General features: G+C 39.4%; 1 protein-coding gene and 1 pseudogene across 1 annotated transcript in view; both read right to left on the reverse strand.

Annotated features, from left to right (window-relative positions):
• The window catches only part of LOC110044375 (kinetochore-associated protein 1-like), a 57,904-nt gene extending 33,619 nt beyond the window's left edge, over positions 1-24,285 (reverse strand). The window contains exons 1-19 of the mRNA XM_089291765.1: positions 24,157-24,285; positions 23,396-23,456; positions 21,492-21,546; positions 20,959-21,040; positions 13,801-13,881; positions 12,266-12,300; positions 8,853-8,963; positions 7,925-8,015; positions 6,840-6,904; positions 6,345-6,463; positions 5,651-5,699; positions 5,168-5,266; positions 4,499-4,545; positions 2,975-3,043; positions 2,748-2,823; positions 2,223-2,360; positions 1,745-1,834; positions 550-621; positions 29-90 (exon numbers count right to left, since the gene is read on the reverse strand). Coding sequence (XP_089147891.1) covers positions 29-90; positions 550-621; positions 1,745-1,834; positions 2,223-2,360; positions 2,748-2,823; positions 2,975-3,043; positions 4,499-4,545; positions 5,168-5,266; positions 5,651-5,699; positions 6,345-6,463; positions 6,840-6,904; positions 7,925-8,015; positions 8,853-8,963; positions 12,266-12,300; positions 13,801-13,881; positions 20,959-21,040; positions 21,492-21,546; positions 23,396-23,456; positions 24,157-24,202 — 1,448 coding nt within the window. The 5' untranslated portion in view covers positions 24,203-24,285. The remainder of the gene's footprint in view (positions 1-28; positions 91-549; positions 622-1,744; positions 1,835-2,222; positions 2,361-2,747; positions 2,824-2,974; positions 3,044-4,498; positions 4,546-5,167; positions 5,267-5,650; positions 5,700-6,344; positions 6,464-6,839; positions 6,905-7,924; positions 8,016-8,852; positions 8,964-12,265; positions 12,301-13,800; positions 13,882-20,958; positions 21,041-21,491; positions 21,547-23,395; positions 23,457-24,156) is intronic.
• LOC149110891 (uncharacterized) lies at positions 9,060-10,871 on the reverse strand (annotated as a pseudogene).
• Positions 24,286-26,123: the final 1,838 nt, after the last annotated feature.

Consider the following 26,123-nt stretch of genomic DNA (forward strand, 5'->3'; position numbering starts at 1 on the left):
AAACAAAACAAACAAAGAAAAGACACACCTAAATCGTTCAATTCCAAATGCCATTTCAAATGTTGCTAGTCTATCCAGTGCTTCCAGCACCTTTCAAAATAAACCAATCGCTAATTAGTCTATCACTCAAAACTGAATAGTTGTAATAGAAAAAGTACCCATTAGACAGTCTGTCTGTTTGTCTATCCGCCTGTTTTTCTGCCCGCCTATTCTGTCTGTCACAAGTGAAAAAAAGTTTAGTTCACTTTAACAAAATATTATTGAGCAATGGTAAAATGCCAGCAATGGTCCCAAAATTTTGATTGAACATCATCCAAAACCATTAAAGTAGACTACCAGACCACCCTGTTGAGAAATTGTGATGCAATATGCTGAGATACAAGGAAGAATAATTCACATCAAACTATGATCCAAAATCTGTGTGGACAAGCTTGACATGTTGCAGCATGTTGAGCTAGTTTGAACACAGCATTTCAAAACAAAGCCAAAAAATGTTGGCTCTGGATATTGGGGACATTATTTTGCCTGGGGCTTTAGTGTGATCTTCACCTCGGTCAACAATTGTGATGGTGTTCCACACGGACCCTCCTTTTGCACCTGTACACCAGTATTAGTGGAGATCTGAGAAAGGAACATATTAAGCAACATAAAAGCATTGATTAATAGCACTATTGGACACATTCAGGGTTTTCAATAAGTTTTGAAATAGCCGTTTGAGCTAACTAAAGTAGGCGGCAAACTGATAAATTTTTTTTGATAATTTGAGTGAAAATACAGACAAAGTAGGCGGCGGTAAGACGTAAATTCTGACAAAAAGTAGGTGGCGATTTTTGCCGATTGCCAGCTTATAATGAAACCCCTGCACATTTAATACTTAATAATAATTCACATAATTTGGCCAGGACCACAGCCATGTCAAACTCCAAGGCATTTGAGTAGCAAATCTAGGCAGACAAGTTTCTGTTTCAATCAAACAGAACTATTTCCAAGAGTTTGAAAGCAGTTAGAGGAGTAATCAATAGGAGAAACGATCTTTAGAATCAGTAGCAGGAATAAAAAAAATATACAGTTACCAGTAATGGAGTGATACAGAGCTTTTTAAACATTTCCAGGTACCAAAAGCAAAACTTCTGCCCTAAACACTGTCAGTAGAAGGTACTGTAGCCTACATGTACAGGCAGCTGATGGCTAGTGCATAAAGGTTAAGACTGAGAGGTAAAAAGTTGAGCCTTATCATTGCTCCAATGTTGGTTTTGTAAACATGATATGTTACTTTTGAACTTTGAATGCCTCTCTTAACCCAAATTCATAAAAAAAAAAAAACACCCACATATTATTGGGTACATTGGTTTGCATTTAAAAATGGCCATGGACTAACATCTCCCTAAGATAGTGTGTAATAGTCAAACACTGCATCTACATGCTCTGCTCCAGAAGGAAGACTCCTCTTTTACGGATACAACTGACAGTGATTTCAAAAGTACATTATCTACTTAGTGTTCTGTATTGGGTAAAAAAAAGGTTGATCAGGTGATAATGAACTCTAACTGCAAATTAACAATAAACAAGCTGATGCCAAGCTGATGGCAGTGTGTTCTAGTCCACCTAAAGTTGGGTTTTAATTTTGTCTACACACTCATTTTTGTCAGTCATGAAACCTTCAGTTGGTGTTTCTCACGCCAAACAATAATACAAATGAACTGATTATCTTTGAAGTGCTCACAGGTGGTTTGAACTGACTTACTCTTTTTCTAGCATAGCTTAGAAGATCAAACGTTTCTTCCAGAGAAGGGAGTGCAGCTTGGAGGCAGCATCTGGAGATGTATTCATCATCCTAAGATAAGCACAAGATGGTTAAATGAGCTGTGGTTGTCAGGTTGATGGGTCATGTCTGTTAGCAACCAATCCCAGAGCATATTCCAGGGATGGAATGTTGGTTAACAATACAGAATGCAATTTGGGAACTGGTGGCCAAGGTAATCGTTATTGTTTTGTTCACCATGCAACCAGGATCACATGTGGGCATATAATTGTAAGAAAAATATGTTTAAAATTATACTTGCAAACAACCTCGAACAATATAATTAGACATAGTATTAAGTTACCATAAACACTTCATCTCTGTCATAAACAAAAGATTTTTCTGTCAAGTACTAATATTTCTTTCTAATAGCAGTGTTGCTTGACTGTTTTGTTCACTGGGAAAACAGAAACACTGTTACCTTTATTTGGGTAAGGCAATCCTTTAATTTGCTGAGGGAAAATCCTTCCAAGGCACCATTTTCCTGCCCATAATTGTTCTCATAACTCCAGGGTGACACTTTATCCAGTAGCCAATTAGCCTTGACTTTGTACACAAGCTAAAGAAATAATGATGACAGCTTTAAGACACATTAACATATAGATACGGTGAAAACTAGCGTGCTGATGCTTGCTAGATTTGATGCTGTTGACATTAAGAAAATAGCCCAAAGAAAATACAAGCGCTAATTGGTTTAAGAAACAAGGAACACGTTTTCTTTTGTAAATAAAGTACAGCAACTTTCACAAAGAAAAAAAACTTCTACCCATTAATGAAAGCAAAGTCTCATTACATCAGATGTTAACTGAATTTTGAATCAAAAACATAAACCTTTACTTTTTATGGTCATATTATGATAGTCCTTAACTTGCAAAAAGTAGTTGTAACTTTTAATACTCAGAGTAGTTGGATTTGACTGTATATCCTGCAACTCAATCCCTTTTACCTCAACATCCAAATTAAACTGCTTTGCAAATCTTTCAGCTTCATCAAACTTCTGCTTGTGAAGCAACCTGGATAACCTAAATAACATCGAAAACAAACTATGTTAAGAGTTAATAATTCACTGCAATTGCCAAGTAAATATACTGGTGGTTCTAACAGCGGCTTTAGTGCAAAAAAGACAAATTAATTTACTTTTTAAAAAACAAAACAATTATTGCAAAATGTTACCTGTTCTCTGGGAGAGCTTCTGTTAAAGACCTGATTCTTAGACAAGAGATCCGCCCTATGTCACTTGTCCTAAAGAAGACAATGTCATTACTGCTCACTTTTAAACAATAATCACCACTCTTGAATAACTTACCCAGCTTAGCTTAACTTAAGATGTTACAGAGTTTTCATTAACGCACAGGTGTGCATCTTAAACACACAAAAAATGAAAAGGAGGCACAGTTTTTTTCAAAAAGTGCATCCTTGGGATGCAGGAAAAAAGTTCCAAAAATTAATTAGTAAATAGCAGAAGCACATCACCTAGGTGATGTGCTTCTGTAAATATGCAAAGGACCCCTGAAAAGCAAAAAGAGCCCCACCTCTTTGGAACTGGGGGTCCCAAGGACCCTTAAATATCAAAACTGGTGGGAACTCTGTTAAATGTTTTATATAAACTCACAAAGCTGAGAACAAGGCCAATATCCCTGGAGCCAACTTGACCAAACAAGCTTGGCGTTATAAAGAATTCATTTCATGGCCTTTGGGAAAATTTTTTTGTGCAGGACACAGCTGGTAGTCCCAAGCAGGCAAGATAGTGCTATCGTGCCTGCTAGGATAGCCAATCACAGCACAGGATATGGTTCATCTTGCCTGCTCAGGGAGCTAGCCATACAGTAATTGGTGCTATTGTCTGACTTTCTGGTTTGAGCTGACTCTAATAATTTTGAGGCATTGGCTGATCATGTGGTGGCCATCATTTTCAACAAATCCCCAGTGTTTGGTTACCTTGCCCACATTATTTCCACATTAGCTATTAGATGGAAAAGTGTTTAGGTTCCACTGCACCCAAATGACAAAATAATGTTGCAACAGTTTAAAACAAACATACATTGCGCATGAGTATTTGCCAAGAGTAATACAAAATTGCTCCCTTTTTGCAGCATTTTCTCACATAGTCAGTTCAAGCAATTCTACCTTGGCTGATTCAAAGTGTCTGTTGTTCAAATAAGAGAAGCATTTGTCTTAAAGAAAGATAATATAGTTTGGTTCAAGTTCAGTGACTGAAGGAAGGCTGACAAACTCTTTAGTTATCAATTATGGAGAGCTGTCTGTTAAGGGGGGGAAAGGGATGTGTAACAGCTTATTGGATCTTTATTATCTCTCCCATCAATCCTATCCAGGGGGTAGGGGTCAGGTCTGAGTCTGCCCAAAGTCCTTTTGGTGTCCTCTTTACTCTCAAAGTCTCACTCCACTCAGGTGATGGGTAGGACTGTGAAACAATGAATTGTTGGCAGAGGAAACTTGGGAGTACTGCTACAGGGGTGAAGAGTGGCACCAGAACTGTACATCATGCTTTCCCTTCCACTTGGCAGAGACAAGGAAACCTTAGTCTCTTGACTTTGTTTCGTTTGTCACCTTGTATACTTAATGGAGCAAACTTACAAACTTCAAAAGTTCAAAACCACACTTGAGAATTCCTTCAAAATGTCAGTTTGACATAATATCAGTATGAATAATGTTACAGCAGCTTTAGAAAAAGCTTACCTGTCATTTAGGTTGCCATCAACACCCTCAATGAAGTGGATTGACTCCTGTCAAAAAAAAAAAAACAGCTTTATTAAGGTCAGCAGTAAACAAGCCATTCGAAAGCAGGCAATCAAACAGTGAACGGATGTCAACATGCACCTAGTGTGAAGCCATAAATGTAACACAGAGACAGTTATGGACCACACAATGATTCCCAAGGTTGAAATAATCATCCAGAGTAAATTCATCATTATTTATTCTCAAAACACCACATGATTAGAGATAGAGAACAGTTTTATCCAATGTACTATATAGGAGTTCCAATGTAATATGTTTTAAAAATGACGTTGACTAAAAGCACTAACCACCTTGAACTTCTTACCCAACACCCAGAACAACTACTACATGGCAAGTTGTTCAAAGGGTACTAGATAATACTATTCACAGAATAAATCACTATCCAGTTGATACATGCTGGCAAAAAGAATGACGCTATCCACTAGTTAGTGATTTATCTGGTGGATAGTATCATCTAATCTTTGAACAAATATAACTGTAGCCTGCATCACAGATGGTACATACCACCTGTTTCTAACCGGTAATTTACAATACAGGGAAATTTTGTATGCAACATAGGCTACACAACTGGGGCCTGTACTCAAAACCCAATGAAGAGCTATTACAAACCTGATTTGATGGGCACTCAGCCAAGATGGAGTAAACAGAAATCTGAAGAGAATACATCTGCTTCATTGTTGGAAACGTGTAAACCTGAAGATACCGCACCTGCAAATTGACAAACTTAGGGGATTAACATAATTAATTTATTTTGGTTAAGACCGTATCAATGTGTGATGCCTATGAATAAAACAGCTACCACCCATTACAACAAAACCTTTATGTCCATAGATTATCAACACCTCATCAAGCAGACAGATACCAAGACTAAACAGAGGATGTTACATGGCCACGCAGAGATACGGAACCTCCCGAGCGTTGAATAATAATCATTTCACTTGACGTGTTTTTCAAGAAAAGTACTCAACTCTCTTTGCCACTGTTTTCAAGGCTTTACATCTGAAAATTTTTGGTTAGATGGAGCCTTTTCTCAAAAATTGGCAAAACACTTACAGTGCATCTAACTCTGCACTTAGAATAGCTTAACCATACCTGATTGTTTGCTCTTGTGAGAACAACTAACTTGTATTCATCATCAGTTCTAGAAACAAGAAAACACCTGTGAATTATAGATCGTTTTCACGTGACGTCATCACTTTCTAAAATCCAAAACAAAAGAGCCACCAAAGCTTTTGTCCCCATCAGGCACAAGAGGCGGTATATTTATATCTGTTTACAATTTTACAGCTCAATAGTGTTAGTGTGCTTCGTTTGGAATCCAGAGCATTTTGAATTTCAGGGTTATGGAGGTGCGTGACACAGCTATGATTGAGTTTGTCAAAAAAAATATATACTTATCCCATGATGTTGAGCCTTTTTAGAAGTTAAAGCATTAGGAAAAATGCTTATGCAAATGCTTGTTTGATCAGTACTGATAATCAGTCGCCTAGATAGCCAAAGTAAGTTCCAGATGTTTACACTATTTTCCGGCCGCCATATTGGTGTACCATGGAGGTACACCAACATGGCATTTTCATACTGGGCTCTGTAAATATCGACGAAACTATCCATACTGCTGGCATCAAAACCACTAAACTAAGACACATGGTAGCATATACATGTACAACAACATGTTTGAGTGTATACATCTGTAAAAGCAATACATGAGCAATACAGGGACAGGGTAGTACTGTTATTATGATGTGTCCGGTGATGATTTTTACCCTCTTTTAGGTAGTATACTTACTTAGACATTCCAGCAGTTTGAATACTGCTAGAAGTCAACAGCAGAAAGTCATCCACAGTAATGTGAGACCAAAATGCAATCATTGTCAAAGATGTAACATCCCATAAACTCAACATGTTCTGCAAGAGACATAATTTTTTATCATTATGCAAGTTTTTAAGCAGCATGGTGTTCTAAATCAAATGTTCTTTTTCAGACACTTCCAAAGTTTTTTGATGACTTGAAAAAACACAACTCAGCTGTTTTGACAGAAACATGACAAATTCTAGCAGCTTGTTGGCAAAAGTAACACCATAAATTTCCTTAAAAAACAAACAACAGAGGTAATTTTACCTTATATACTGTACAGAGATGATTGTTCCCTGTAATAGACTCTGCTCAGTTGTTGTCACACTATGTCAGAAACAATACAAACCATATGCCCCTTGCATTTAACATAACAGCTTTCCTTAAATCATACATTACACTGATTACAGGGTATAACAGGCACCCTACCTTGTCATCCAGAATAACAAGAAAGTGACCATGACTTGACATCTCTGCTTTAACAACACCAGACCCTATGAATCAGAAAAATGGAAATATCTGAAACACACACAAATAGGCATTATCCATAATTATGTTGGTTACGTGAAATTCTCCCCTAAGCCTTGTTTATCTGAAATTCTTCTCAACTCTCAACCACCTTCATACTATCTTAAATGGGTATTCCTTTCACCTTACTGCATGGGAATGTTAACATTTTGTACTTTCATAGCAAGACTTAGGAGATGACGGGTTGTAGTAAGGACCAAAAATATTGGCTCTTATACATTTAGCAAGCTGGGCATGATGAAGGGATAGCAACTAGTGGGCAGGAAAGCCAACTGCATAATTGTACGGTGGGCAACAGTATCTTTCTGCTGTCTTCCTTTGGCATTTTGAGCATTGGTTAATTACACGTAGCACAAAAATAAGACTTTAAAGTGCCCAAGAGATGAAATGAGAGCTCAACCTTTTCCTTGGACACAAAGAGGTCACCTTACTGATATATTTTAATACATCTGAGCCAACACTGTTAAGTTTTCTCTTACAATTTGAGGGAACTTAACAACTGCATCGCTAAACTGGAGATTGGGTGCCTGAGACATCCAGGAGCTTCCACTATTGGCAGCCAGCTTCTAGATGAAGACTGCACCCTTGGCTGGCAAATCCTGGCAACCCAGCCATGAGCCCCCACGCAGTAGGAGGGAAAGGCACCCGTCACACTGTTGAAACAGTGGAAAGAGGGAGAGAAAGGGCTGGGAGGGGAACTGCCTGGGCGATGAGCTGCCACACTACAAAAAAAACCTGCCAGAAAATGTCTCCTGTGCGCACGCCATGCTACGATCCACGAGCACGTGGAATTCCGACACATGCCCATATGTGTCAACACCCACTGACTACCAGGGGAACGCAAGCGCTCTATGTTGTTGACTCTGTTAAATTGCATTTAACTGCATATAGCTGTTTGGAGCCCTAGGATTATAGCTCACAGGTTGCTTTCAGATTGTAAGGAAATACACCCCCATACCTCCAGCCAAAGACAGCAGATCACATACCTCCTGAGATGTATGAACTGATTGCATCGGTGAGAGTAATTTCCCCCTGCTCTTGCTTGGCCCACACAGCAATAGCTGCATCACCTTCACCCTACAATCACATGTAGAACCATGACTATTCACTAAGTCATTTTCTAACACCCAAGCACACAATTAGTGATATCAAAACAATGATAAAAAATGGAAATAATTTTATTCAGGGCTGGGATGTCAGAAAGCCAGTTAACACTTTTCCAAGATTTAAAGATTTCCTGAGGTCATCATTTATCTCATATAAAAATGTTTTTCCTGCTAAAATTTTATATAGTTTGAGATTAGCTTTGGGTCACAATAGGAAACAGTTTGACAGTTAAAATTGTACACCTACATGTATTTAGCAAAGTCATTGGGAGATATCTCATAATTGTTTTCATGTGCTTCTTGAAGTCATTGCCATACAGTTAAGTGATCAGGTCATTTGACACAAAACATGCTTGCCACAACAACTTCCTCATAAATACTCTGGAAGGTAATGGGTGCATTAACCAGACCAAGTGGCAACACATAAAATGATGGCAGTGAATCTCCAACAAGCTAACAACCACAGTCATCATTTGAGCTGGGAGATGTTAAGCCCTTTGCGTAATAAAAGCTCTATTCTGTTTCCAACACTTCTGTAGGTCATCCTCAACACTCGTAACTGGGGCTGTCAGATCTTTCTTTGAAAGGGAGGGGGGAAGTGTTCATTCTTTCCATCATGAGAAAGCAAAGCTACCAGGCTAATGACCTTTTTCAGTTCTGCCAAATGCAGACACAACAACTTCACACTTGCCCCTAAACTAAAAGATGTCTGATAAAATTCAATCTTCTACACCATAGCGAAGAAAGCCCACCATCAAGGGTTGGACTTCTAGGGATGAACATATTCTAATCTCTCCAATATACATACATGAGTGATGAACACAGGAGCATCCCAGAGCAGTCCAACAGTAATGCCTGTTATCCTCTCCTGATGAACAACTCCAACATTAATCGATTCCACTTGGATCAACCCTCTTAACTGCAGATTAAGGAAAACTACAAAATTTAAAAACAGTTTATTTACTACTTTTTAGACCTGCTTTATTATCTTTCAACTGTATATCTTGTGTAATCTTGTACCTTTACATTATAATCAGTTTACATCTTGTAGCTGATAAAATAATATACTCAGTTTGTATAGTGTGATCGTCCGGGTGAGTGTAGTTCTGAAAAGAACTGTTGTTGGTGACTGACGTTTCGACAACCTGAGCGAAAGTCATCTTCAGAGTCAAGTGAATAGTGTTTGTCAGTCGGTGATGTTATAACTCTGGTCCCTTGAATGTGATTGGTTAGTATAGCCATGATGGTATTGGCTGAAAGACTCGTGTAAAGTTTGTCACAAGTCATTGGTGGGTTTTGATCCGTCTATTGTTAGTCAAGTAGGTTGGTTTTTGGTCCGTGTATTGTTAAGTCAGTCTGTTATAATTCCGTTTGTCAGTTTCGTTTCCGTCATTGATAAGTCGTTTGTGAGGTGCCAGTAGTTGTTGACGTCTGTAAAGAGGCATTTGTTCTAGGTTAGTGTACAAGCTTTCCAGAGTCAGTCGTTGAAAATAGTTTGTACTGTAGGTTAAGCACTGAGCAGAGTCCCAGTCAATGTTGTGGTTTGTCAGTTGATGATGTACAGCAATGTGCTTGTTGGCATCACCATTTCTCGTGGCTTGTTTGTGTTCAGTCAGTCTCGTGTTAAGGTTTCTGCCAGTCTCACCAATGTAGGAAGCCTGGCAGTCGGAGCATTTGATCTTGTAAACTGCTCCCTGTCTGTTGTTAGGTTCGTCTCTGTCTTTCACGTTGGTTAGTAAGTGTCGTAACGTAGCTGTAGGTTTGTGGGCTACAGGAATGTTGTAGGGCTGTAGGATCCGTGAGATGGTCTCAGAAGTGCCCTTAATGTAAGGTATAGTCACTGTAGTAACAGGTGTAGGGTTCCTGTTCGCAGCTTTAGCTTCAGTAGGTCGGTAAATGTTTCGTCTAATATAGTAAGCGTTGTAGTTGTTTTTGTGAAAAACATGTTCAAGGTATCTGTTTTCGTCACGTAAGCTGTTCGGTGTGTCGCAAACTAGTCGCGCTCGTCTCGTCAAAGTCTTTATTGTTGTGGCTTTGTGTGAAGTCGGCTTGTAGGATGATTCGTCAAGTAATCTGTTGGTATGCGTCGGTTTTCTGTACACTGTCATTCGTAGTTCGTTGTTGTCACGGCTTACCAAACAGTCTAGAAAAGGAAGTTTTCCATTTTCTTCTATCTCTTTAGTAAATCGGATATCGGCGTTCTGTTCGCATAGGTGCTCGTGAAAATCGTCAATTTCGTCTTTGCGAACGGCGGTAAAGGTGTCATCAACGTAGCGTAACCAAGGCAGTAGCGTTTGTTGGCAAGTTGCCAGGGCGTGTTCCTCCACGTGTTGCACCACAATTTCTGCGACCACAACAGAAACAGGCAACCCCATGGCTGTTCCATGCAACTGTTTGTATAGTGTTTACCGTTGTATTGAAAGTAAGTCGATGTACGGCAAAGGTTCAGTAAGTCCATGATGTCTTCTGTTGGTAATGGTAGTTTAACAGTAGATTGTTGTATAGCGGTCTCGGTACACTGTAATGCCAATTGAAGTGGAATACTGGTGAACAGTGATTTCACATCAAAAGACACAAGCTTGTAGTCGTCAGGTATCTGTGCTGTCTTAATAGCGTCAATAAAGTTCTCCGTAGATTGTAGTTTGCATCTTGATTTGTCAGTAAGGGGTTGCAGTATGGTCGTCAAGTATTTAGACAGTTGATACATAGGGGACCCACAGAATGACACTATAGGTCGCATAGGTATATGCGACCTATAGTGTCACTCGACCTATAGTGTCATTCTGTGGGAGAATGACACTATAGGTCGCATAGGTATATGCGACCTATAGTGTCATTCGACCTATAGTGTCATCCTGTGGGTCCCCTACATATCAACTGTCTAGACAAACCTAACAACAGACAGGGAGCAGTTTACAAGATCAAATGCTCCGACTGCCAGGCTTCCTACATTGGTAAGACTGGCAGAAACCTTAACACGAGACTGACTGAACACAAACGAGCCACGAGAAATGGTGATGCAAACAATCACATTGCTGTACATCATCAACTGACAAACCACAACATTGACTGGGACTCTGCTCATTGCTTAACCTACAGTACAAACTATTTTCAACGACTGACTCTGGAAAGCTGGTACACTAACCTAGAACAAATACCTCTTTACAGATGTCAACAACAACCGGCACCTCACAAACGAGTTATCCATGACGGAAACGAAACCAACAAACGGACTTCTAACAGACCGACTTAACAATACACGGACCAAAAACCAACCTACTTGACTAACAATAGACGGATCGTTACCCACCAATGACTTATGACAAACTTTACACAAGTCTTTCAGCCAATACCATCATGGCTATACTGACCAATCAAGTTCAACGGACCAGACTTATAACATCATCGACTGACAAACACTATTCACTTGACTCTGAAGATGACTTCTGCTCAGGTTGTCCAAACGTCAGTTACCAACAACAGTTCTTTTCAGAACTACACTCACCCGGACGATCACACTATATGAACTACTGATACTCCAGGGTTCAAACCATTTAAAATAATATATACAGCACACTAAATACCCATTGTTATATAACAAACAGTTAATGTCTGCATCGCACATGGAGCTTGAGTGTCCAGGGAACTGAGGGCTGAGGCCGCCATCCCCACACCCGGGATAAGGTAGGTAAAACACCCCAAAGTCTATGACACGTGTAACCTAGCCCAAACACCCATCACACTGATTGAGAAGTTCAGTGGACAACGTTAAGTAAAATAACAGATAGCATGAAAGAGAGAGGAGGAAAGGGAAGAAAAGACAGCAAACAGCAAGAAACAAAAGAAGCCACATGCGCTGAGCAAGGTAAAACGAGCACATGCAATGACACATGCAGGTGCTGGCTGCTTCTGAAAGAAAACTGCCACCATAACACAACACCAGCAAATGCTGACACACCACAAAGTATGCCAACAGACCCTAGCACCATGCCAACCTCTAAGGCTTTGTAAGCAACTTGCTCTGGTCATTAACTACAAATACTATTTTCACAAGTGCAATGAATGCACTGATAACAAACAATGACATCCTGTACAGTTACATGTAGACAAGTTTGGTGTTTCAAAAACATAATGAAAGAGCCACTTGAAATCTTGAAAGCATGGTGAAATGCAGCCACTGGTTTGAATGAAGTATTCAAATACTCATTGAACAATACTCACTTCAGTGACAAGTTCAAACTTCCCGCCAACAATGGCTGTTGAAAAAAAAAGACCAAACATTTTCATGATGGCAATTGTTAAGTAACTTGTCCATCAGTGCCCGTCTGGGGATCACTAGAGCTGGAACTCCCTACCTACACAACAGGCCTCTGCCAGTCAAATGAGGCTGGGCTCAGAAAACTAACAAACTATCACCAAAAAAGATGTGATAAACAGACTGATGTTCTTATCATTGCTAGCTGATGTTTTACTCTCATCTCCTATGAACAACATCAGGAGTCTCAGAAATCTGCTAGTCCTGTTCACTTATCAGTTCTTACAAGCAATTATAGTGCTCCAAACAAATTTATTAATATTAACACCCCCAGCTGATACAATGACAGTAACTGTGGAAATTAACACAACTAGGATATATCTTTACTGTGGTTTCTTAATTCAGTAATGTGGTGAGCTTTTACAGACAAGGGTGTTTTTAAGACAAGATTTTTTTGTGATTTTGAATCAGTCTTAAACTAACAGGGCTCGAAATTGCGACCCACTGGTCGCCAATGCGACCAAAAATTGAGCACTGGCGACTAAATTTTCAGAACTGGTCACCAGCTGGTGACTCGCGTTTTGTCCAATAACTAAAGAAAACCACGACACAACTTATTGTTTTTAAATCTTTATATTAGGAAATCAATTGGATATGGTAGCTAGTATACAACTCACCATTCCGTCCCCAGTAACATAATGTCTGAATATTACAAGATAATCGAAAAAATTGAACGTATTTCAACATGTCAATACTGCGCTCACGGCGCGCCATATTGTTTCAGCAGCTTCTTCCAAAACTTGGATCGCAGGAATCACGTGAGTTTCTATGTGCGTGGAATGAAGATTCAGCCAAAAGGCTGATCCAAACTTTGAATCCTTTATCAGTTGTTGAAAGGCGTTGAGGAAAGCAAGTCGAAAATAAAGAATGGCATTTCAAAGACATGCAAAGGGAAAATACGCAATGACCCGTGTTTGTCTCACAATGAAAGCCATGGACTTAAAATGTTTTATGCTTCGCTTCATTTAAAATGACTATGGAGACAACCATTACCTTCGGACCAGAGACATATCATCTGAGAACAACGGTAGCTTTATAACCAAGTGTTACTCGTGTTGTTTCTAATTGTTTTTGCTCTTCAATTGTGACTTTTCTTGCATGCAAAGTAACATATAAAATCGTGTTCTTGTGTAAGTTATATATAAAAAAAGTTGGTGACCAAACTTTACAATCGGATGACCAAAATTTCTCCATTATTCGCCAGCTGGCTCCCGGACAAAAAAGTTAATTTTCGAGCCCTGACTAAGTGTACTTGTTTACAATTAAATAAATACAAGCAAGCTAACATGCTGCTTTAATGATCCAACATGGTGTTTCTATCCAAATATTGACATGTCAATGCATACTGACAAACTTAGCAATAATTGTTTATGCAATGCTGCAAAGTTAAAACCTCTTTTAAAAACATACATCTGCAGACAAGGCAAGTTAGAGCACTTACCGTCATTCAACTTTCCCAAGTACAGGTTAGAAAACTCAGTGACCACACCAGAAGCAGACAAAATCACTAAGTTGCAATCTCCTGTTCACAAAGACCAGAAAAATGTACATCAAAGTAACCAGTGTGCAAACAAAAAAAACAATTAAATTTTTCAGGCTTCAGGGCAAGCTGTAACTATGATGCACTGGTCTGAAAGTCATTATCGCTAGCCCCATCTTACAGTAATTTTGAAATTTAAATTTCCTGTGAAATTTTCCCAAGAGACTTCACTTGCCCAAAAGACAAGTGAAGTACAGAATCCAGAATTGTTGTTATTGTTGTTGCATAGCTTCTAGCCGTTATTTTGAATAATGAGACTTAATGAACAGTTACTAAAAGTCCAAATGGCAAAATCCACTAGCACTCGTTATTTGACACAATTTTGGTTGCACACGAGTAATGATGTATGTTTTAAAATTATTGTTCCTAATTTTAATTTTACTTAAATTCAATAATTTTTTTAATTTTTTTTTTTTACTTAAATTCGATCAGAAAACAACATCAGGCAGGTCCTCTATCCACTGAGGTACATGCGCAGCAAGACTCATGGTAAACAAGGGCATTTGCTTATGCAGAACATTACAACTTCCTCATATCCAGGGCTCAACACTAGCGGTAGCCAAATAGCCACAGACTAGTAGAAACTTAGTTTTGGCTAGTAGGTTTGCAATTTCCACTAGCCACTTTAGCTAGTAAACAGAATGAAATTGGCTGAACTAGTTTCTGTCTTTCTCAAGGAAAACAAACCCTTTTCTCAGAAACAAGATCAGAATTTCATTGTGGACATACATGTACCATGTTACCAGGCATGTGTTGTTCAGCACGTATGCAAATTTGTTTACTTTTGGCTGTGTGGTATGTAAAAGGATAACTGAATATGTTACTATGTTGAAAGAAATATTTGACAAACAAGACAGCGTTTTATGAAACAACAGGGTGTTCATTAGGCATCGGGGATCGGAGAATTCTCCGGCTACTACGTAGAATTCGCCGCCTAAATTTCAAAGGCCTGTAGCCATTTTTTTATTCAGATGTGGAGCCGTTCAAAAAAATAATTTTTCGTTCATGTAAATAATGTACGGCGTTGAAAATTGTTTATATACATCTTGCTGAAATAGGCATCCGGCATGGACATTAAAACCTCTTTGTCAGTAATGAGTAATTTAAACGTCTCCGACATTGATTAAGCTCTGGCTTTACACTAAAATAATAATTATTGAATTTGGTACACTAATAAAAGAAAAACTTATCGACGGTTTGTGTGGAGAATTTCGTTAGCTCGAGGCGTTATTTACACGCGAAAGTCTTGTTTTGAATATAGAGTAAACTTAAAATAGAAGTTAATGCTTAAAATAGAACAACTGAAAACGACAAAGTCACAAAAGAAAACTGGACCAAATTAAAGCCAAAAGCAATGAACTATCTACAATTCGGAAAAAAACGATTTTTGTGATGTGCTAGTATGCAAATTGAAGATGTTTACGGTATCTTTAATCTGAGTGTCAAATTACCGCTAACTTGGCAAATGCAAATTTCGGTAATTTCTGTTTTAATTATGATTTGAGAAAAGTTAACTTTTATTTATTACTGTACAGGGAACAAAGATGAAATATTTATTTATAATACTTTGTAATTCATTTCATTCAAGAAACTGTTTTTTAAACTGGACACGCAAAGTTTTGTGACTTTTGTGGTGAGAGCGAATGCATTCAATTATTTTCCGTCTGGCGTGTTGTCGCCCAGTTGTCGCCGACAGATCAAAAGCAGGAATATGTTCTCACGTCTCGTGCGGTGTTATTTTATAGGTTTTATTATTACAGCGTGTATATTTGTCTCAGAGAGAGAGAGAGAGAGTATTTCTCACTGACCATGTCAAAAATAACTCATTTTTTTGCTCCTACGAGCAGTGGTAGTGGAAAGCGCTCAAATGCAAGTTCAACCAGCGGCAACAACAACAACAAAGACGAAGAAGACGAACCGCTGGAACCGCCACCTAAACGGAGTCTGAAGTCAACATCTTCTGAAGCAACTGAGGCGAGGTGTGCTTCTTCTAAAAAATCTTCAGTCAGTTCAAGTGTTGTCGAGGGCATAATCAAAGATCTCTTCACAGAAGACCAAAAGAAAGTATTGCACCACTACCACCGCTGCCGCGAAAGAAATTGCTCTGGCCTTGGAACAGATGAGAAACAAAGGTTGTCAAGCAAGAAAGACAAGTTCCAACACGAGTGGCTCTTCGAAGCAAATGTATTTTGTGAGAAGACAGGTTTGACTTGGCTTGTTTTTGTTGAAGGTGAGGGCATGTATTGCTTGATTTGCAAGAAACACAAACTTACGAATCAGCAAAACAAATCCGATATTTTCAATGAGAAGCCTTCTATCAGATACAAAACAACTGCAATTCTTGAACATGCTCTGTCGAATAAACATTCGGCGGCCATATCATGCGAAATGATTAACCGAGTTTCTGTTTTTCAAAGAGAACTGGATGAGCGACAGAAAGTGAACGACACCGTTCTTTTCAAAGTATTTTATTCAATTTACTGGCTGGCTAAGGAGGGAATCGCAAACAAAAAGGCAGCGGGCTTGTTCACCCTTCTGGAGAAGCTAGGAGTAAATGATCTAAAGTACTTTAATCATCGATCACCAGCATCTGTGCGAGAAATGTTTAGTACCCTGGGTTGTGTGCTGAAAGAGAATGTTGTGAAGCGAGCAAATACGGCAGGATGTTTTGGTCTCCTAGTTGATGACGTCTCGGATATATCAGTCATGGAGCAGATGATTACATTTATCCAGTTTTATGATGAGCACAGCAGTGAAGTCGCTGTAGAGTTTTTTTCTGTTGACAATTTGTTAGAGAAGCATTACTCTGCAAATGCCACAGCTATGTTCCAGACAATTCAGTCTAATTTGCAAGCATGCACTCTTTCTACCGACAAGCTAATTGGGTTGGCCACGGACGGTGCTTCAGTCATGGTTGGGAGAAAAAATGGCCTTGCTGCTAAGCTAAAAGATGTCAATCCATGTTTGATTTCAGTGCACTGCATATATCACAATCTAGCTTTGGCGTGCACTGATGCCAAGGATGATGCAAATTTGAAGTTCATAAAAGAGGTTGAAACAGTGGTAACAAAACTATGGGAGCTCTTTGAGAACTCTCCAAAGCGACTTGCTTGTTACCTGAAAGTGCAACAGCAATTGAAAAGTCTGCAGCTTAATAATGAGAAGTCAAGAAAGATGGTGGCAAAGAAGTTGAAAAAGGCCTGTGATACTAGGTGGCTGTCCTTCAACAGTGCAATCCAGTCCTTGTATGCTGATTTTGTTGCTGTTCTGCAAACCCTGAAGCAGTTGAAACAAGACCCAGCTCAACCTGCTGCGTATGGCTTATTGAAAAAGATCAACAAAGTGAAATTCATTGGTGCAGTGTACATTCTGAAGTGGGTTCTTCCTATTTTGGCAAACCTCAGCAAATCATTTCAGAAAGGTACCATCAATTACGCCTCCATTAAGCCCTCAATCGACTACAGCAAGGACAGGCTGAATGACATCAAGATTTCAGAAGAACCCATCAAGCAACTGAAGCAAGATCTTAGTGATGGTGGTCGTCTTGAGACTCTTGAGCTTGTTTGCACTGAGGGTAATGCTAAGGATCTACGGGGACTTCTCCAGAAATACATCAAAGCCCTTGTTAAGAACATTGACAAGAGATTTAAGTCATCTCTGCCAGTTCTTAGTGCATTCTCAGCATTTGATCCTATGCTAATACCAAATAGGCAAAGTCCTGCATTCCAAAGCCATGGACAGGCAGAAGTTAAGGTTCTAGCTGACCATTTCTTTGATGATGACAGCGAGGCAGAGGAATTTAAAACGGAATGGAACAAGCTAAAGTACGATCTGCTGTCATGGAGAGAACACATCCCGAAAGAAACAGTGGATGGCAAGAAGGGCACACCAACCGAGTGGTCACTTAAAAGAGTCATGGCCATGAAGTCAACATTTGGACAGGTCTATCCAAAATCTGTCCAGGTAGCAGAAGCGGCACTGGCAGTTCCAGTCTCCAATGCCTGGCCCGAAAGAGGCGCTAGTCAACTGAAATTAATCAAGACTAGGATAAGAAGTCAGATTAAGAATGACTTACTTGCATCTCTCCTTCACATCAGCATCAATGGCCCTGTCCCACACACATCTGCCTGTGATTCTTTGATCAGCAAGGCTGTAGAAATGTGGAAAGGTGCTAAAAAGAGAAGAAAGCTCCCATGCCACAAACCAAGCACACAGCCACAAGCTGAAACTGAAGCTGCAACTCACACCACAGTCGTAGATATGGGAACACAGACAGAGACAACCACTGACCTGCAGAAGATTCGAGAGGAGTATGAAGAGGCACTTCACGTTCTCCACCTTGACGACATGGTTGAAGGAGAGTTGGACTCCCTGGAAGCGTTTGCCAAAAGCATGGAGAGTGATGACAGTGAAGACAGTGGAGTTGATGAATATTAACCCAATCATAAATGAGAGCACCCAAGGAAAAATGCTATATTTCCTTGATCATATTGCAGCATTTTGAGAAATAGCTAATGTTAGATTTTTTTTTGGTATACGACATTACTCTTGGAGTAAAAGAGCTAGAGCTCTTTTGGAACATTACTTGCTTGTTAATACAAAGAAGAACTCAACACTTTAGAACCATTTTCAGGTGTGCATTGTTTGTTTAGTCGCTAACTAAAGAGAAATGAAATTTGCTGTCAGATAACAGGAAATGGCATCTCAGGGGATTCAAAAATCCAAAATTTCCGGGGGGAGTATGCCCCCATACCCCCCTAGGAAGGACCGAGCTTCGCTCGATCCATGAAAAAGCTTCGCTCTTTAAAAAATCATTCTCCTGTTACTTTACACTACTCTCCTGCTATTTCAAATATTAACGAAAACCCTGAACAAAACATAAATATTCTTTTTTGTTATGAATTAGTAGAACAAAGCACAAGCTTCCTGGTAAAATCATACGCAAAACTGTGTGGAACTGTAAAGGGATAACATTTCATTTATATAGTAACGATAATTGGGTGATCTGTCATGGTATGTATACTTACAAACTTACCATTACAAAAATAATTAGATGAGAAAGATTTATTTCCTTTGACATTTAAATCAGTTGTTTTAGCAGTCAAATTTCACCAACGATAGTTTGCAGTATTGCTCAAATATTTGTTTTGCTTTCTACAGTGCCTGTCAGTCTATGAAGAAGTCTCAGTAGTTTTTACAATGACGTCTCAGGGTCTATATTTTTCCAAGGAAGTCTCAAAGAAAAACAGAGTCTTAAGTCTTTTCAGGAATTGGAATTAACTTTATTGGAACTAGTTTAAGTTCAGTGTAATTACCAACATTGTGTATTAAAGAGAAATGCTTGCATTTTGCTTTCAAGTCTTGCTAGTAATTCTTTTTTTTGTTTATTGGACTTACCCTGTTACATAAAATTTTTGCAGCCAGTTAATTTCGCGAATTTCACGTTTTAAAAAAATTGCAAATTTAAAGTGATGTGAAGAGTTAGTGTTGGGAACATAACACATTATGTTACTGTTGACTTATAGTCCCGCCATTGCGTTTTTTTTACTTTTGACGTTGCTGTACCTTTGTTTCAAGGACATGTTCAAGTAACATTGTCAAGGAAATAAATTGTGTGTTTTACTCAAAAAGGAGAAGTTAAAGTGATTCAAAATACAAAACATTTTGCAAAATCACAGAATTTCAGTGTCACAAAATATACACACCCCCAAACCATGAAATAAACATGTCTCGCAAATTTCATGTAGTAAGGTAGCCAAACTCAACGCTTGGCTAGTAAAAACATTTTTCTGGCTAGCAACATCTAAGTTATCACTAGCCACTAGGCGAGTCAGTTGAAAAGTTAGTGTCGAGCCCTGATATCACTAATGAGCTGAGATTTATCATCATGTCATATATTTCATCACTGTGCAGCATAGAACAGTATAGATGGTAAAATTAAAGGCCTTTTTTTTCACCATGAGCTCTCTGTGGCACAGTGGATAAAGCACCAGTGCCTGGTGCTTGGAGGTAATGGCTTCCATTACCTACATTGTAGCTAAAAATTTACATCTCTCGTCTTATATCATCAATAACAAAATTGGTTCCCTGTGGGCACATTTATTTCACAATAACTGCTCAGGTATGATCATGCAGGAGGAGGTGCAGTGGCCTCATGGTTAGTGCGCTTGACTGCGGAGCGAGCATGCAGTCCAGGTTCGAGCCCTGGCCAGGGACACTGTGTTGTGTTCTTGGGCAAGACACTTAACTCTCACAGTGCCCCTCTCCACCCAGGAGTATAAATGGGTACCGGTGAATTGTTGGGGAAACCTAACAAATTGCGGGGGAGTGACCTGTGATGGACTAGCATCCCGTCCAGGGGGAGTAAAAATACTCCTAGCCGCTTCATGCTACAGAAACCGGGATAAGCTCCAGCAGCTATGAGCCAGCTGGCTCCAATGCTTCACTTCTGATCATGCAGTCATCCCATTACAACTGATCACCTTTAACTTTTTCAAGTTGGATAGCTGAAATTCAAAACTGATGCCATTCAGTGATGGAGAAAATGACACACTGTGCTCTTCTCTGGGCTAAAAGAAATAGTTGTAATTAACAAGGTGGTCCTGTTACATGGTGCCAACATATTTAGCATATTCTTTTTATGTCAACATCAAAAGTGCAACAAGTAAAAGTGATTGGACTAAATTGAGTAGCTGCATGGGGATTAACTTGACAACTGTATTTGATTTCAACAATGGTTAAGCGCAAAAAAAGCCCCATACAATTCAGGGAGTAATAATGGAGATACATGTATGGTGGAGCACTGGCCTCATGCTGTGCACTTTACCAGTTTTGAAACTGAATACAGTTGTCAAGTTAATGTCCCTGAATTACATGCAGCTACTCAATTTAGTCCAATCACTTTTACTTGTTGCACTTTTGGTGTTGACATAAAAAGAATATGCTAAATACGTTGGCACCATGTAACAGGACCACCTTGTTAATTACAACTATTTCTTTTAGCCCAAAGAAGAGCTCACTGTGTCATTTTCTCCACCAGAACTTATCCTGTTTGTTTACCTTCACATGTTGGAGTGGTAAACACCATAGAAAGAAAGGTACTTTCACAAGTGATGTCTGAATTTTCAATGCATTCCAGCTCCTAGAGAAAGAAACACAGTTGTAAACAGCAGTTACAAAATGTTATTATGGGTAGAGTGGTGCCCTGTCTATTGAGGGAGGTTGAAATCAAAGTTTTCAAACTAAAGAAGCATTTTCACTTAGCAAAGATGCTAAATATTAACTCCAGTAAATGAGGGTCAATTTATGAAATAGAAACAGAAGCAAAAGCAGTTCCATTTACAATGTTAAACTTGGTGTAAAAACAGAAATCCGTATTTATCCAAAGGATACATGATCTCACTTACAGTAGGGTAGGGATGTAATGTCAATGTTTTAATATGCACCAAAGAATCATTTAGCCATCAAACTGTGTTGATGGTTTAAATAGATCTAGATTGACAACCTTAACATTTCTCCATTGCTGAAATCATTTGATGACCATGGGTAACATTGAACCACAGTGCATTTATCCTAATAAACTCTCTTCTCACCTGGGAAAACAAAATCTGTCTTGATGCTGTGTGGACAAAGTGAAAGGTTCCTGACCTACATGATGAAAGATTGCATTTTTATTGATCTTCCATGTGTATATGTACAGAACAGAAATAAGTTTAGCTTCTCACTCAAGCCAACTAGGGGCTTCTGATGGTTTCCTGAAGCCTAAGTTAACAGAGAATTGCTACTTCCCTCCCCACCTCTCCCAACCCTGAATAGGATGTACTAAGTCCATCTCAGATTGCCTCCTCCTTCTGTGAACATCTCTTAACAGGTCACTGCTACTCACTTAAACTCCCAGGTGCAGGGGGAGGGTGGAGGGACTGTGAGAAAAAAGTGCATTGCTCACAAACAAAAACAAAGAGATTCTAGTCAAACTTAACACAAACCCCAACATACATGCCACAGGGCTCGAAAAAAACTTGAATTCTAGCTTGCCCTTAGGGCAAGCAGCTCTCAAATTTTGCTTGCCATGTGCAAGTCTTAGTTAAATTTTTTTTATTTAGTTGAAAGACAACTTGCCAAGGCCTTATCCATTGGGCAAGTGTAAATGAAAAGTTACTTGCCTCACAGGAAAATATACTAACTTGTCCCAGAGATGACCAGATGGCACTTTTTTCGAGCCCTGAATGCACTAACCTCTAGGCTACCTTGAGGCAGCTGGGATCCATTTCAGTGCTGGTATTATAGGAAGACTTCATAGGAGATGAATTGTTCAATTCAATTTGAAAGTGGAGCCCCATACTCATAGAGGGAAAAAAGAAACCCATGAATTGATTTTCTCATGGTTATCCTGGTTAGTGGTATTGCTTGTGGGCGCATACACACAACAGCGACAGCGACGAGGGAGTCGCCCAAGATAGCACCCATACTGCAGCTAATAGGTTGACAGAGACATGCAGCCTTTATTTATAGTGTACTTCATGAATAGATATTGAACATCCATGTTGTGGTCAGTTGACACCTGTCAAAACAAGGTATCCACTGACCAGTATCACATGACCATACTGCATGCTCAAGTTTAGAGCTCATCAAGGTCACATATTTTGAAGATGACCGCTGACCAAGTGCTGGTTTACAATTGGATCGCAGGCTCGTGTCAGGTTAACTTGTTATAAACAGGTTTGGGTTGTTTGGAAGCTGGTTAACGCTGCTAACCAAGAATTAAAAGTTGGCCAAAGTATAATTTTTTCTTGTATACAAATGTTTTTCATGTATTTTGAGATTATTCAAACTTAAAACAGAAGGCCAAACAAAATACAGAAAACCTCACTGCAAAACTCAAATCAATATTCTCACTTATCCTGGGTTAGCTTAATCAGGCTTTGAACAACCAGACCCAGGAGTTCTGCTTTTAGGCTTTGCAAAATCTATATATTACATCAAATACAGATCATACTCAGCTACAACCAGGCTTGTGGAGGGTGGCCTAAGATTTAGCATGCTGCTCTTAGGATTGAGTGGTCCAGGCCTGAGCATTGACCAGGGTTAATGCATTGTGTTCTCAGGCAAGACACTCTACTCTCACAATGCCTCTCTCCACCAAAGTGTACCTTTGGGTACCCAGGAATTTAATTCTGGTGGGTAATCCTGTGATGGACTAGCATCCCATCCAATAGGGGGAGGAAAGTAGAAATACTTCCAGTCAGTTAGTGCTACAGAACCTGGGATAAGCTTCAGCTATACAGTGTACATACACTGTACATGTATAGGCCACTTGGCCCAATGAATACTTTTTTTTTTACAACTTGGCTCAAAGTGAAGTCCAGGATAAAGTGTGTTGAACAGGTAATGGCATGGCTCACACCATAACAGGTGAGCATACATTTTACCATCCAAAACTACCATTGTAGAAGAAGCCAACATGGAGCAAGATTATTGTTATTTAACTTTTCCCTACCTTTCTCCAATAGCAAGAAATAAAGAATCTTCACTCCAACCTACAGAATCAATCTCACACTCTGCAAAGAAAAGACTCTTTCCAGTTATGAATTGATCACAATTTCAAAATTACATCCATTTCACAGGTTGCAAACTATATATATAAATGTATACAACTGCAGAGCTGCCATTAAGGGTCGTAACCTGTGACACCTGTCATGGTTGAGTACGCTTGATTTTCCCTTGATTGTACGAGTGAAATTGCCTGTTGTTAATAGAATTCAACCACAAAGTAACAGGTTTGCTACAGGTGTAGAGAATGAGGCTACAGGTGACTCAAAACTTAATGACAGCCCTGCAACTGTATCATAAAGGTTTATATCAAAACCATCTGAACATAATTTTAGGAACACAATTATTTACATACATGTATAATTTAGGCTAATAATTGAACTACAGTTTAGAATGGGTACTCAGTATGACTCTATATGGCCCCCCAAAAATATCTCAGAAATACATGTAGTCAGGCAGCTTTTTCAGTGATTCTGTCAAGTCATAGAGAAAAATGCTGAAGAGGGTTAGTGTGAAAGAAAAACACTTAAATGTTGACAAGCCACAGGTGAGTGTTTATAGGGTAAACCTGCTGAACATACATGACAGTGAACTGATATGAAATACCCTAGTAACACTTTTGTTGTTGATAGGCTTACATGTAGCACGTAATGCCAATATCACAAAATTATATCATGCTTTATCACAACATAATACAGCATTTCTCACCAAAATTTAAAGTGGCATGGATACCACTACAACTTGCATTGAGCATAATCACTTGTGAAGATGCCACAAGGCAAAACCCATCTGGGCAAGTTGCCCCACAAAAACGAGGACAGCTTTGAACCGAGTAAATTAAGCACTAATGTAAGTATGACAACAGGTCAGTTGTCTAATGTCACAGGGGTAATAATGACATTGAAATATCTTTATCCCTTTGATCAGATAGTCCAGAGCTCCGAAGTTCATTTGTTACCAAGGAGTGAAATTTCAGAATACTATGGCCTTCCGTTGTGACAGCAAAGGCATCGCTTCATTAGGGTGGTGTGGAAGTATTTTCCCCTTGAAAATTTTGAACTCACAGAACTGTAAAAGGGTTTGCTATTAACCCAATCTTTTATTCCATCATATCTTTCAACACAGAGAAGCAATAGCCCTGAATACAATAATGAGTAAAACAAATTTGGCACAATTTTATACATCATTAGTTAATATATCAATCAATTACAGGTATACCCATGCCTCCTACACCCTTTCCCGCCTTCAAACCTCCAGGCCATTAGCAGTTTTTGATTTAACAAACTGGCAAATTCCCCATAGCTGGGACTAACTAGCTGTTCAAATGCCCCGGAGTGTAGTAACTCAAAAATGTTTTATTTTCCTTGTTTCTCATCCTGCTTTCACTCAACTCTAAGGTAACTGAGGTCTTAATTCCTGTAATAGTGAAAACATATAAGTCATTCTGTAGGTTTAGCATCTCATTTATGTAATTACCATGTGGCAACAGTAATTGGGCAGAGGGCTAATGCTTGACCCCAAGGATCAACAGTGTGGGAAAATGCCCCACTATTTTCCAGGGGAGAGGGGATGGGCTAAGCTGGAAATGACTGATGTTGAAGTTGGGGTGTATGCGAAATTAATGCCTTGCATATTGCTTTACCTCTGGAGAAGGGTTGGCGAATTGAAAGGTGGTGCAAGCTCCATGGCCAGAGGGGAGGACTCCTATGTGAAAGGGTCAGGGACACTTGTCATCTCGCATAGGGGTGTAAAGTGCTCATTTTGGTATCAGTTTGACATGTTCAGAGCGTTTATCAAAACCCAATATTTGAAGCCATCATTGTCTTTCAAGAGCCAAAGAAAGTTTGACGCCGGTCCACATTAGTCTCTTACGGGGTCTAATCCGAATTGTCCGCTGCCCAGGCATCTCGAATCATCTCAAATGGGAGTCCCATATCGATATCAGCGACGGGGTACAGGTGAAGGTTCGAAATCATACCTGTGGTAATAATTTTTATAGGCATGGCGGGCGGCGAGCAAGACAGTTCTCGCACTTTTTCTTTGCACAATGATACATAAATCATACCTTCTCGATCTAAGCATACGGAGGGAAAAGAACTCGATAAGCTTTAAAAACTCACCTCCCCTCTTGGTGACACGCTCGCCAAAGTGTCAACTTGATACAAGGACGAACCACTCTCGTTTCTAGGTCCGAAGTTAACAGTTTCTTCGCCTCCAGCTAATCCAACTTCCACCGAATCCCACGGCATGTTTCTATTCTTTATATAACCCAAAATATAGTGAGCTGTCAGCCTGAACGGTTGTTTTCGTCCGCCATGTTTTTTTTTCGCGCCATAACAGACCGCAAGTTGTCATGGGGAGGCTCGCTTTCCCATGTGGCTTTGCGTTTGCGTTTGGAAAAAGCACTGGTATCCCAAACTCCTTGGGAGCCGTGAGTGTTTATTTTAGTTACGTAACACAGCGTAAATATAAGAGTTTGTAGGGGAATGTAACGATCGTTCAAAAAATTTGAAATATAGAAAAGAAATTCAATATAAAAAAAACTTACTTCGACGCATTCTCGTCCCCCGGAGGCCGCGCTCCTTTTGGTCAGCACCAAGAATCACGACGTGATTCTTGGTGTGCTTCCTAATACCTGCGTACACAAATCACAGTATCGAGTGTTTAGGCCGCCA

This window comes from Orbicella faveolata, unplaced genomic scaffold, assembly GCF_042242905.1.
Source record: "Orbicella faveolata isolate gen_17 unplaced genomic scaffold, um_ofav_v1 contig_24, whole genome shotgun sequence".
Taxonomy (NCBI): Eukaryota; Metazoa; Cnidaria; class Anthozoa; order Scleractinia; family Merulinidae; genus Orbicella; species Orbicella faveolata.